A 13313-nucleotide genomic window follows, 5' to 3' on the forward strand; every position below is an offset into this window, starting at 1 on the left:
GTATTATGCTTTTTAGGATTCATGTTAATCCAAATAGAAGTTAATACTGTAGATAAAACTTCACAACCATGTTAAAATTTGGTTCCTGGTTCCCTGGACATAGCAGTAATTTTAAAGTGAATTATAAACAGCATCAGCACATTCTTTTTACTTAGATAGCTTTTGGCTGGATAAGAATATTGTCCTTAAGGTTCCTTCAAGGGACTAAGAACTGTTATCTGAACAGATAATCATGGGAAAAAGTTGATTTACAAAGATGGGTCTCCATAGCAACTCGTGTGTGTGTGTGTGTGTGTGTGTGTGTGTGTGTGTGTGTGTGAGAGTGAGTGTGAGAGAGAGAGAGAGAGAGAATTTATAAAGTAGGCATGGCAATGTGTAGCATGTAGTTCAGAGCTCTAGATTTGGTCTTTTACCTTATTTGGAACATTTTCTTAGTTTTAGGCAGGTTCTCTACTTATGTACAGGTTTTCCATTTCATTTGTGTTCCTGAAACTGACAGACTCAAGATTTATTTATTTTAATTCCATTGTTTATCTGTCTAAATGAACTTTCACTTTATTTTTTCAAAGATGCCATAGAAAAATTAGCACATAAGGTGAAATAAAAAGGTCTTATACTACACTTAAAACTGTTAATGAAAACTTAATGTTTGATCTAGTAATGATGTCAGTAGGAAAACATTAAGTCTATACAGGTTGGTACCAAAAGTTGAGCATCACATATCACAGGTGTTTAGACATTTTATGGACTCCACTCTAGAAAAAAAGATACTTGACTTCTCCCCTCCCCCAATTTTGTGGTTCTCCTTTAAAACTTTAAACATATTTTTAGTTGTTTCTAAATACATATTCCTCATTTTGGTCTTAGTCCTATCTTAATGGTGTTTCTCTTACCCGCATCAACTCAGTTGTTTTTTTCCTCCTGCTTATAATATTGTTAACCTTATTGTGTCTAGGCTTTCTTAAGTCATCAGTCACAACTAAGATGAGTAAAACAATTTGGAAGTAAGCTTAACATTGCTTCAAAATACACATTTTCACATTTACCTAGGTTTTTGGCTGTTTATTTTTCACATTTCTTTGACAGAATGTAAACTGTGTTGGCAGCACAAATATCACGTGTAACATGTAGCTGAAATAAAGTGTCACTTGCTAGGTTAATAAGAGATGGCTAGATAGATGTAAATAGCTTAAGACTAAGTGGACATAGGTACATTTTTGATGTATGGAAGGCCCTTACCCAGCTGGTATGGAAGCAGCTTAAGTCAGGCAAATATATTGGTGAACTTAAAATGTGAGTTGTATTAAATTGAACCTGGGGGAATTTGAGTTATCAGCTTCAAAACTGTTTATACCTCTGAACTGAGATAAATTGAGCTTGAAGCTTTAGCTGTTTGTTACTTATGCTGCTGAGATCTTGGTCAAGTTGAATTGGACCATTAGCTGCATAACAATGTTGATCACATATTGCCAGTATTATAGCACTTGAGGGCACAGTGAGGCTTAGATGACATAGTTGCATCATATTAGATGTAAAAAAAAGTGCAGGCAATAGCATTCAAAATCCTTCAGCTCTTTAACTGAGACTATCAAGTGTTGGCAAAGATGTAGAACAGGTGGAATATTCGTTGCTAGTGGGAATGCAAACTGGTATATTACTCTGGAAAATGGTTTGGCAGTTTCTTACAAAGTAAAGCAATACGCTTACCATATAATCAAGCCATCCAGTCCCACTTTTAGGTATTTACTCAAGAGAAATGAAAATTTGTCTACCCCTCAACTTGTACTTGAATATTCATAATAGCCTTGTTCATTATAGCCCCAAATTGGAAACAGTCCAAATGTCCATTAAAAGGAGAATGGATAAATTACGGTATATACACATACAATGGAATATGAATCGGTAAAAAGGAATTACTGAATCGTGCAATATCATGTATGAATCTCGGAAACATTTTGCTGAGTGAAAAATTAGACAAAAATATCTATACTTTTTATGATTCCAATTATATGAAATTTTAGAAAAGGCAAAACTATACAGTGACAGTAGATTAGTGGTGCTGGTGGCAAATAGGAACATGAGAACTTTTTAGGGTGATAAAAGTCCCTTATTATGCTTGTGGTGGTTCCATGACTATGTATTCCCTTGTCAGAACTCATTGAATTATACACTTAAATTGGTGGATTCATTTGTAAATTATACCTTAAAATTGTTTAGCTTGTTAGAATGCCTCTTAAGATAGTATGGAGGTTTATAAAGCTAAATTTTTTCAAGTTTAACATCTTAATGCTAGGCTAGATGGTTTTTTGAGATTATCAAGAGTTTGTTACAACTATTCTTTTGGTACATCTTAGTTGTGCTTTGGTTGATTTTGTAAGAAAAAGGAAGACTAATTGGAACAGCTGCATGGTGATCAAAGAATGTCATACAAAAGATGTTAAGGTCAAATTACTCTGCTAGTACGTTTAAAGTCTCTGGTTGGGAATAAACTTTAAGATGCCATGATCAGGTGGTGGTAGCTTTGAGCAAAAAGTGATGAATAAAGCTTGCTGTCTATCAGAGATCAAACCATCATTACTTTGAAACTTATTTTAGACCGTTGCTCCTGAAAGAGTTCTTTTATTAAAAAATAGGAATATGTGACCTTGTCCTGGTTGGTATAGGATATTGCACCAATTTTATTGGACACCTGTGAATCTTAGGAAACCCATTTCGATCAAGGTACTTAATTGTTCAGTAGACAGCCATTTTATTTCACACTGGTAACTTTATTTTTAAATTACAAACTATTTCAAATAAATGGAAGAAGACTGAAAATAATTGTTTAATATAAAAAAGTTAACATTCTGAAAAATATTAAATATAGCTAAAACCACCTTGAAAGTCAATCATCCAATGTGTGATTTTGTACTTAAACTGCATTCATGCATACATAAAACAGGTTTGTTTATACACAAATTTACATAAATGGAATCTTCATTGCGTATATCTTTTGCAATTTGTTTTCTTCCCTGACATAGTCTAAAATGTTTAAGAGACTGATTGATGTCCCCTCAGAGTCTCTCTCTCAAAAGCCCTAAAAATTCTTACTAGGGAAACAATATAAAGTGAGAAAAGAGACATGAGAATTCAGTATATACCTAAGAAAACCATCAGTATTAAATTTAACCAACAAAAAACAAAAATTGATCTCACATAAATCTTTAGCCTTCAGTTGAGTGTTTAGTTCATTTTTAAATTAATGCATCATTGTAGAATTGATTGTTTAAGTTACACTGTTATATTTATGAATATTTTATTGCCTGTTAGTTGCCACCTTAACTTTAAATTTTTGTTTAATTTTGCTTTGGATTGAGATTATTAAGTAATTGGGATGTACAGCAAGTCCTCACTGCACGTCATTGATAGGTTCTAGGACATTAAAGGAAATAACGTATAACAAAACCAGTTTTACTATAGGTCAAGAGTTAACAAGACTTAAGTTCCTATGGAAATGACATTGAACAAAATGTTATTCAAGGACATGCTGTAGTTTCACACAGATAGCCTGTTACTTTAGGAGCTGTAGTGGTTCTGAGAGTCTGGAGGGGCGTGGAAACCTCACGGATTTTCTAAAGTGGTTAAATGGTAACTATTTTCAATTAAAAATCTTTCTAGAATGGCCTAAAGAATATGCTTGATATAATTTTAACTGTTTCTATGGTTGTGGTTGAAGATAATGGCACTATGGTATAGTGGTTCTTACCGAGTACCTGTTATATACCAATCACTTTACATGAGTTTTTGCCCCAATATTCAGAACAAAACTTTGCTGTTAATGATGGGGTATTCATAGGTTCTAGGTTCTTTTTAGCTTAATATTAATGGCCATGACCATTTAACATACGATAATTTTTTAGTTCCCATCTATTCTGGCATTTTTCTGGCATATTGTCACTTCTCATTGGTATGTGCTTATATAAACATAGTCCTCCCACTTATTATTTATGATCTAGGAAAAGCCTATTTAATAGTTCAATGTGTGATGAATAAATGACCTTTGAGTTTGGGATTCTTTAGAAGCTGAGTGAATCATGTGTTTTAGTTCACAGACTCCCTTATTACAAAGAATGAAAACTTTATTTTTGCAAATCAGTGCTCAAAAAGAATGGTATTATAGAATAGCTGAATTTCACGTGGTGTATATGTGCTATTTCTAAATGAGTCCCCTCATTAATGCTGAAACTAATCCCTCTCAGAACATCAGTTTTCTAGATACTATTTTAAGAGAATATTTTCAGTAGATTGGGTCTACTAATAATTGTTGAAACCTAACCCTTTTTTTAACTTGAAAGTTTTTATCTTGCCAAATTTTAATTTTTTCTTTTAGAACAAATTCTGTACAACATAAAACAAGAGTATAAACGCATGCAGAAGAGAAGACATTTAGAAACTAGTTTCCAACAGACAGATCCATGTTGTACTTCTGATGCACAGCCACATGCATTTCTCCTCAGTGGACCAGCTTCACCAGGTAATAATAAACTAAGTGAAAGGAACGCTTTTAAGTTTGGGAAAAGGCAATCATTTAGTCATTCAAGCACCTATTTCTCCCCTTGATTTTTAAAAAACACATTTATACAAATAATGCATGATCTCTTAAAAATATAGTACAAAATAAGTAATCACCACCTGGATTCCCACTACCCAAAGACAACCACCTATATATAATGTCCCCTAAATAGACTTCCCCATAAGTGCTTGCTGTATGCAACCTCCATTAAAATTAACAATATACCATATGTTTCTCTGTTTGGTATACATGGATCTTGCCATAGCTGAATACTATGCTATTTTATGGATTTCCCATAATTATTTAACCTTTAAGGATAAATTAGACTCAGAATTTTTGCTATTACAGTATTTACAAAAATGTCTCTGTACCTGTACCTTCATGTATTTGTCCCATTAGGATAGATTCCTAAAAGTGGATTCTTTTGATCCTATGTTGTTTTTTACCTACCTCTTATTGGAAGGAGTAGTTTACAAATACACTTTTTAAAAAGGCAGAAAAATTAAGGCTTTTTGAAGTGAAGAGGAAGTAAAGCTTACTGAAAAAGAGTTGTTAAAAGTGGCTCTTGAGTAAACTCAGCAAAATAGTTTTTCTTGTGACAGTAGTTGTCTGCAGGAGGAATAGGAAAACCTGGCAGGGGAAAAAAAACATTCAAAGTCTATAATACTGTGAAATAAAATTAGATTAGGAAACATGAACTTGTTCAGAACTAAATTCTGCAGTACTGCCAGTTTGGGAGGCCAAGTATAAATGGGTAAAATCTGGTAAGGGGAGGTAAAGGTAGAGACTAGATTATATCAGCAAGAAATTAAGATGATCATCATTCATTAGTTTATTTCTTAGAAGATGAATTAGCTGGCAGCCTCAACTAACAAAGCTGGAAATTTAAAAGTAAATAAAGCCTTAGTAGGTATGGACTACTTTAGCTAATATAAATAAAGCTCTGCTATACTTTATTCATGTTGATGGACACAACTCTAACAAGCATAGTTAACTGGTCCCAACTATGCAGGTTATAAAGATATAGTGAAAAGAGGCATTGAGGATACATTGGGGATAGATTGATTATACACAGGACAAAAAACTGCTAACAAATCCATGTATTTGTGCATAAAATACTTACAGCAGTGTTATAATGGATGGCTATCATAATCATGAGTTCTCAAAAAAATTTCAGATGTTTCAAGAAATGACAAATGTTATGTTTGGAAATTGAATCTCCTTAAGTGGCACTTTAAGAGGAATGTATTCTGAAGAAATCTTTTATATCAAGTATCTGATAATGCCAAATGGCTATTAGATTAATAATCTTTAGGGACTCTGACCATAAAATATAATATTGACTATTACGAATATATTCTCAGTATTTATTTTTACAAAATGGTCTCGTAGCTGAAATCATTAATTTACAAAAAAAACTTTATTAATGAAGTTTTGTTTTTATTTTGTAGTTTTCTCCACTCACCTTTAGACTTTTCAAACCCTTATATTTGATTGCATACATCTTGCTGTCTTTTTCCAGTCACAAGCAAAAGATCCAAGTGAAACCTCTTTAGTTAGAAGATGCTTTCTGTAATGGCTCTAAATGAGGTGCTTTTTTTGTTGTTCATGTTATATATAGGGACTTCATCTGCAACATCTTCGCCATTAAAAAAAGAACAGCCCTTATTCACTCTACGGCAGGTTGGGATGATCTGTGAACGTTTGTTGAAAGAACGTGAAGAAAAAGTTCGAGAAGAGTATGAAGAAATACTGAACACAAAACTTGCAGGTATGGGGATGAGTTTATAAAGTCTACCAGAAGGTCACTATAAGAAATGCATTATTTCCTATGTGTACTTCACAACACTTATACTTTCTACATGCTAGCAGAATGTTTTCTAAGAACCAGAGAATTTCAGTTCAAAAAATGAAATGAGCTCATGGCCTCCTTAGGGACCTCAAGAAACAGTATATGTTAGCCATGTAGATCAATAGTATTAGTGAACTAGATTTTTCTTATGATGTACTGTGTTAAAAACTTGACTTTGGCTGTTTACTTCAATTTGGAAACTTGAAATAATCTGGCACTGCACACAGCATTTTAGAGCAGGGGTCCCCAACCCCTGGGGCCATGGACTGGTACCAGTCTATGGCCTATTAAGAACCAGGCCACACAGCAAGAGGTGAGTGGCAAGTGAGCTGCAGGCAAGCAAGTTAAGCTTCATCTGTATTTGCAGCTGCTTGCTCCCCAACACTAGCATCACTGCCTTAGCTCATCAGATCATCAGGTATTAGATTCTCATAGGAGCACTGGTCTCTAGTGCTAAAAAGGTTGGGGACCACCGTTTTAGAGTATCAAGCTGCTGCAGTCTTAATTATCCAAAAATTTTTTAAGTAAAATTTGATAAGTGCAGTAAATAAAATTTGTTATGTATGGTAACTTAATCAGAATCCTCACTCGTTTTTTGTGCTACAGATTTTATTTGATACCAGTATCGTAAGCTTTTTGATTCTTAAGGAATTAAAGGTGCTAATGTAGGCAAGAGAATTTGTCATAGAACATTTTTTTTCTATGACATATGATTAGGTTATACGTGGTTTTTTTTTTAAGGTGTCATTTTTTAAAATTAGGTTATACGTGGTTTTTTTTGGGGGGGGTGTCTTTTTTTTTTAAAGCTTTTGTCTTTTTTCCTTGCATTGCAATAAATTTCCATTCATAAACCACTTATAATAAACCTTCTGAGTAGAAAGATATCTTTTTTTCCAAGCCCTTTATTTTTAATAGGTTAAGAAATAAGCCCCACTCAGCCTACATTTGAGGTGGTATGTGGTTTGGACTAAAGCATAGGTTTCCATTTAGTATTACTGTTATTATTGAGGTTACGTGTCTCATTAAGTGCCAACTTAGAATTGTTTCACTGTATATTTTCACTATACATATAGGATTTTTCAGAGTTTATCTTGCTCTAATTTATTAGGGCATTTTGCAAGTCATGTAATTGACATGTACCTTTATTTATAGAACAATATGATGCATTTGTGAAGTTTACGCATGATCAGATAATGCGACGATATGGAGAACAGCCTGCTAGTTGTAAGTATTTTTTAAGAAGACATTTATTATAATTATCTTCATACCCAAGAAGAGAAATAAACAGAAAATAATGGAGGAGAAACCTGGAGGAAATAGGCAGCAAATTTTACTAAGGCTTATTTTTGGTTACTTTAATACCTAAGGCAGTATTGGGGATAAAGATCTGGTATGTGTTTGAATTTTGAATTAGACTTGGCACTAATTTTCCTTTTCTTCCCCTTTAGATGTTTCATGAATCACATTTTCTGCATTTGTGGGCTGCCTTGTTCCTTGTTGAGTTGTTGCAAGAGGTCCCAATTATGACATGCAGCAATGCCAACACCCCCCTGTGAATACAGGTTATTTCAAGCTTTCTTCAGTGGCAACCACTCTTAGGCAGCAACTGGTTTTGGAAATTTCCCTGATGTCAGTACCACCCAGATGTGGACCTTTGCTACCTGTATTAATACCAGTGGCCTCATTTGCTGTATCATTACAATTTGGCTTCTTATATTAATATGTTTGAAAAGGATTAAAGCTGGTATTCTAAGAACATGCCCTTCACTGGTTATGTAAATAAAAACTGTAGAATGACACTTCAGATGAAGTTAGTGTGATTTTAATTGTGCACTACAACCAAGCTGTAACCAGTTATTAATAATTTAGAATGTAATCCCAGGACATTATTAAGCAAATAGCCTACAGTGCTTCCTGTGAAATAGTGAAGGAGGAGGGCATTTCTGTATTCCAGGACTTCTTGGGGTTTCCGAATGGGTTTATATGATTTTCTTTTTTTTGGTAGTTTTTATTTATTCTATCAGTCTTTTTAACAAATGTTTATTGCTGCATTTTTTTCCCAGTGTATCATTGTTTTACTGCCCTTGTAGTACTGGAATTTAGTTGGAAGAATAAAACATTTACTTCTAACCTGCTTGTTTTTTAATGTGCAGAAGGGTAGTCTTTGAATAAAGCCAGTGTTTTAATCTAAGCATTTTCTAGGAATCAGTGTTAATTTCCTGAAAAGGTTTGTAAATCAGTCTTGTCTTTCACCAAATCTAAGATTTGAGTGTTTTCAAAACCTGAGTCTGATTCCAAATTGCTTTTCTTATAACTGACTGCATGAGAAAATGTTACATAAATGATCAGTTTTAACGGCTGCGGAATTTTTACCTCAAAGATGTCAGCAGATTCCAAGTTATTTTTTTAAAGGATGATATATGAAAACACATTTAACTCACTTTCAATACATGCTTTTCAAACATAGCTTTCCTATAATGAAGTACACAAAAATGCTACAGTGAATTCTTTCATTGAATTGTTAGCATATTTCCACTAATTAAACCAATCATAAATGTACTGGGACATATGTATTTATAACTTACCTAATTTGTGGAAGATTTTTTTTAACACTTATTTCACCTATTCTTTGTTTTAAAACAAGACCAAAAAGAGGTGCAAGGCTTTATTTCACAAGATCCTCAGATAATTCATATGCACATTATTATTTGAGAGACATTGGTATAACACAGGATGGCAGTAAGGTGGATAATTCTACTTGGTTTTAATGGACAAATACAAGAGTTTCACCCTCAATACTATTGACAACTTGAGTCAGGTACATTCTGTTGTGTTTGTCCTGTGCATTGTAGGATCTCTACCACTAGATGCCAGTAAAACTCCCTCCGCCCACTACGCCACCTATTGTGACAACCAAAACGTACCTCCAGAGAAGGGAAAACGTGAGGGGTGGAGGAAGGAAACAGTCCCCAGTTGACAGCCACTTTGGTATAGTGAGATAGCATTTTTAGGAGAATGCAAGTAAAAATATAAAAGAATGAGAGTAGAGTGAGTGTAGATATATTTATCCTTTAACTCCCCAGTTAGGGCAAAATAATGAACATTCTTTTAAGTGAGCATGTATGAATTTTCACATAGATTTAAATTTATAAAAGAACTGATTTTTATACTTGGGGGAGGGCAAGATATATTAAAGAGAAATCAGAGGTGCCCACAAGTGCAGGCAGGCATACCTTGGAGATAGGACAGGTTTGGTTCCAGACTACTTAATATCACAGTATGGTGAGTCACACAAATTTTCTGGTTTCCCAGTGCATATAAAGTTATATTTATATTGTAGTCTGTTAAGTACAATAACATTATCTCTCAAACAATTTACATACCTTAATTTTAAAATACTTTATTGCTAAAAAAAAATGCTAACCATCATCTGAGCCTTCAGTGAGTTGTACTCATTTTGCTGGTGGGTTCTTGCCTTGGTGTGGATGAAAATGCAGTATCTGCAGAGTGCAATAAAGCAAAGCGCAATAAAACAAAGTATGCCTGTAATACGGTTTTAATTCTAGATTCAACTTTGGTCAAGAATAAAATTTCCTCTACAGCCAAATTTCTGCTTATCACCTTACCAAAAAGTCCTAACTTAAGGGTTACTATACTGATTTTAAGTAGTATGTGAGGTAATTCTAGAAAAAAAAAAAATGGGCAACCTCTTGGATATAGTTATTAGATGAATTCAGTAGTTGATGACTCTAGTACAAATACCAACCACATTTGATCTCAATAAGAAAGGTTATATTAGCTGCCTAGGGATTCTGAATTCCCATAAATCTCTGGAATTGCTTTCAATAGGTAAACACCTACAGAATTTAGTGTGCTAATAATCATTTTGGTAAAAGGCAATGCTTAGTATGGTACTGTACTTAGGTTATTGTAATGTGTTCAATAAGTTCCTCATTAACAGGGGTACACTGCAAGGTATAGTTCTTTGTAGTTTTGAGACAAAAAATAAGCATAGGCAATCCAAGAGAGTATCAGAGGCTTAAAATATCAAAGCTATCATTGGCCTATGGCAAAAACTTATATCCCTAAAGAAAATGGTTTCCAAAGGAGACATTTATTGCATCAGCAATATTAAGTGGAGAATTTTTAGGAAAAATCCTGGATTCTACCCATCTCCAGACTGCTTTAGAGGACAGGGGAGAGGAGAACTGTTGGAATCTGATTAATATGCTCTGTGGGTGATCTAAGCAGCTAGGGTTGAAAGTGATTGTCTTTGCCTCATTTGGGTTTTTATTCTCTTCAAAATTATACAGTAATAGTAATTGGTGTTAAGTGAATATTCTGCTAAAGCACCTAATAGCCTGTCCTTGTCTACTCAGACATGGTTCCAGCAATTCTCTGCTATGTCTGCTCTAAGTAAGGAGAATCGGTTCCAAGTGCCCATCTCATTCAAAGACACAGTAATAGAAGTCCTCTCTTCTGCATCCATTTTCTGTTTACCAGATCATATCCATAAGCCTAATAAACATACTATTAAGTCTTCTGATCCCTTAATTCCCCTTTGGCTCTGGTACCCTATTTTTCTGCTCTATAATAACCTTCAAAGCAAAACTCAATTTCCTAAACTTTGAATCTCCTTCCCCCTTTTCCACTACCTTTTTATTAGAACATTCAAACGAAAGCTGAAAGAACAGTCCAATGCTCCAGTTAAAGTGATCAGTTATTACTGTACCATATTGGCTTTACATGTAAATAAAGAATGTATATATGCTGCAGCTCCTAAGAATAAGGTGGTTCTATATATTTTAGGTACCATTATTCCACTTAGAATACTTCCCTAATTTAATATTCAGTCCATATTCATATTTTCCCATTTGTCTCTAAAATATCTTTTGGAGCAGGAATGAGTAGTATTAAATCAATTGTAAATAATTTATATTCCTGGATAAAGGAAATTAACATTTATATACTACGTATGTTCAAGAACAATTTATTTAATGATATGAAAATTACAGTGATTTTGTGAGAGGACAGTGTAAGCATGTTATTTGTTGAATTGTACTCCAGTGGTGTTCTGATATATTCATATCTCTTAGGGGTTAGCGATCTACTTTCTAGTTAAACATCACACAGGGATTACACATTTCTTGCCAAAACAATCTTCCTCTAGTGGTATGTATGATTGGTCTCCCTTTTCTCAAGCTAAATGTGATCCTTCTGGGCTTCATTTGCTTTCTAGCAGCCTCCCCATGTTAGCCTTGCCACATGGTCAGTCTTCTGTTTGGTAGGTTTTATAAATCCTAAAAGTTCTAGTTCAGAAACAGCTCTAATAAACCGAGCACTGGAGGCTATAGCTAAGGAAATTGACCGTGTTATATTCTGACAAAAAGAGATTAAAATTTCAATGTTAGAACATTAGTTGGGAGAGCATTTGAGATGCTCCTGGGCATATGTCATCAGTTTGGCTCAAATAAACTCTTAAAAAATAAAAAAATAATAAAAAGAGTTAGTTTACAATATAGTTCAAACACATACTCCTAAGTCAAACATTAAATGTAATCAGAGTCCACTATCAAAACACGAATGGAAAAGTGTTTAATTCTTACCTAATTCTAAATTTTCACATAGTATGAATTCCCTCTCCCCTTCTAAAAGGTTATTTTTATAATAACCTTATAAAAATAGAGAATAATGAGTTTTACATGTTTTTTATGAACTTTGGAATATGTCCTTGATATGAGTTTTAGACCAAATATTTTAGATTTGTCATTTTAGATTAAATTCAGAATATTTAGAAATGAATTATTCTGGATTACCATGGTTAATATTAACAAGTAATAAGGCTGACTAGAGCATGTCTTTATAAATAATGTAGATCTGATGAAACTATAAACATTCTATTATGTATACTTGCACATTACAGAAATGGTTTTAAAAGGATACTGGATAATCTCATTCTTTTCTTCTGAAGTTACAGAATTTGCATCCATGTTCTCAGCAGCTGTCACAACTGTTGCAAAAGCCTTTTGAGAGACAAGACAAAAAATAATCTTTACCGTTGCCAAACATCTTTAATTGCACTTGATGGCTCTGTATGAAGCCAGGTCAAACACTGCTGCTGTTGATTACTGGCATGTTTAAAATTACACTAAATTTCAGATTCTCAAAACTACACTGATGATTTTTCAAATCAAGTATACATTAAAAGGTAATAGACTGGCTCCTGAATGATCTTGTTTCAGAAAACTAAGAAATGTACAGAGAAAAAACTAGTCAAAGTTGAACAATGAAGGATGCCTTCCCTGTATCCTACATTCTCCAACCTCCATTACCCCAGGAAAATGCCTATTTTTCTTGGAAGCGGCCAAATATGAATATTTCTAAATGGTGACATCTGTCAAATAGGGCCTTCAATAGAGTTAACTTTATAATATTCTGAGGAAAGAATATTTATCGCAAAGAATAACAGTTGTCCATTGCCTTGCCAAGTATTCCTTGTACTTCCTAATTGCTAAATCTGTTGTGTTGTTATTCCAATGTTTTTTTTTTTTCTTTCATGCAGTAAGGGAGATGCTAGTCAACACACTTTTCTTATTTTGTGGAATAACATAACTGACCTGAACTGTTTAGCTTTTGCTTACTGTTAACCGTGGGGTTTGATCCCATACTTATTCTGATCTGGTATGAATGCAGCAATGGCTTTGTTGAGACATATGGAATCAGAGTGCAGGGCACTGGGAGTGTGACTGTTGAGCAGTGAGCTACTTTTCTGAAGGAACTTTTGAAATATGAGGTGATTAATAATGCTTTTGAAACAAGACAGGATATTAAAAAAATAAAAGATGAGTTCCAAAGTACCAAAAATATAAAGACATCCCAGGAAAGTTGTCATGCATGGTAGACAAATAC

General features: G+C 33.8%; 2 protein-coding genes across 2 annotated transcripts in view; one reads left to right on the forward strand and one right to left on the reverse strand.

Moving 5' to 3' along the window:
- AKIRIN2 (akirin 2) overlaps positions 1-8538 on the forward strand; it is a 20171-nt gene extending 11633 nt beyond the window's left edge. Inside the window, exons 2-5 of the mRNA XM_011367376.2 lie at positions 4370-4513; positions 6174-6323; positions 7557-7628; positions 7853-8538. Of these exons, the coding sequence (XP_011365678.1) occupies positions 4370-4513; positions 6174-6323; positions 7557-7628; positions 7853-7863 (377 nt within the window). The 3' untranslated portion in view covers positions 7864-8538. The remainder of the gene's footprint in view (positions 1-4369; positions 4514-6173; positions 6324-7556; positions 7629-7852) is intronic.
- Positions 8539-11374: 2836 nt separating this feature from the next.
- ORC3 (origin recognition complex subunit 3) overlaps positions 11375-13313 on the reverse strand; it is a 56022-nt gene continuing 54083 nt past the window's right edge. The window contains exons 18-20 of the mRNA XM_023534840.1: positions 13073-13210; positions 12348-12473; positions 11375-11745 (exon numbers count right to left, since the gene is read on the reverse strand). Coding sequence (XP_023390608.1) covers positions 11640-11745; positions 12348-12473; positions 13073-13210 — 370 coding nt within the window. The 3' untranslated portion in view covers positions 11375-11639. The remainder of the gene's footprint in view (positions 11746-12347; positions 12474-13072; positions 13211-13313) is intronic.

This window comes from Pteropus vampyrus, unplaced genomic scaffold (genome assembly GCF_000151845.1).
Source record: "Pteropus vampyrus isolate Shadow unplaced genomic scaffold, Pvam_2.0 Scaffold133, whole genome shotgun sequence".
Taxonomy (NCBI): domain Eukaryota; kingdom Metazoa; phylum Chordata; class Mammalia; order Chiroptera; family Pteropodidae; genus Pteropus; species Pteropus vampyrus.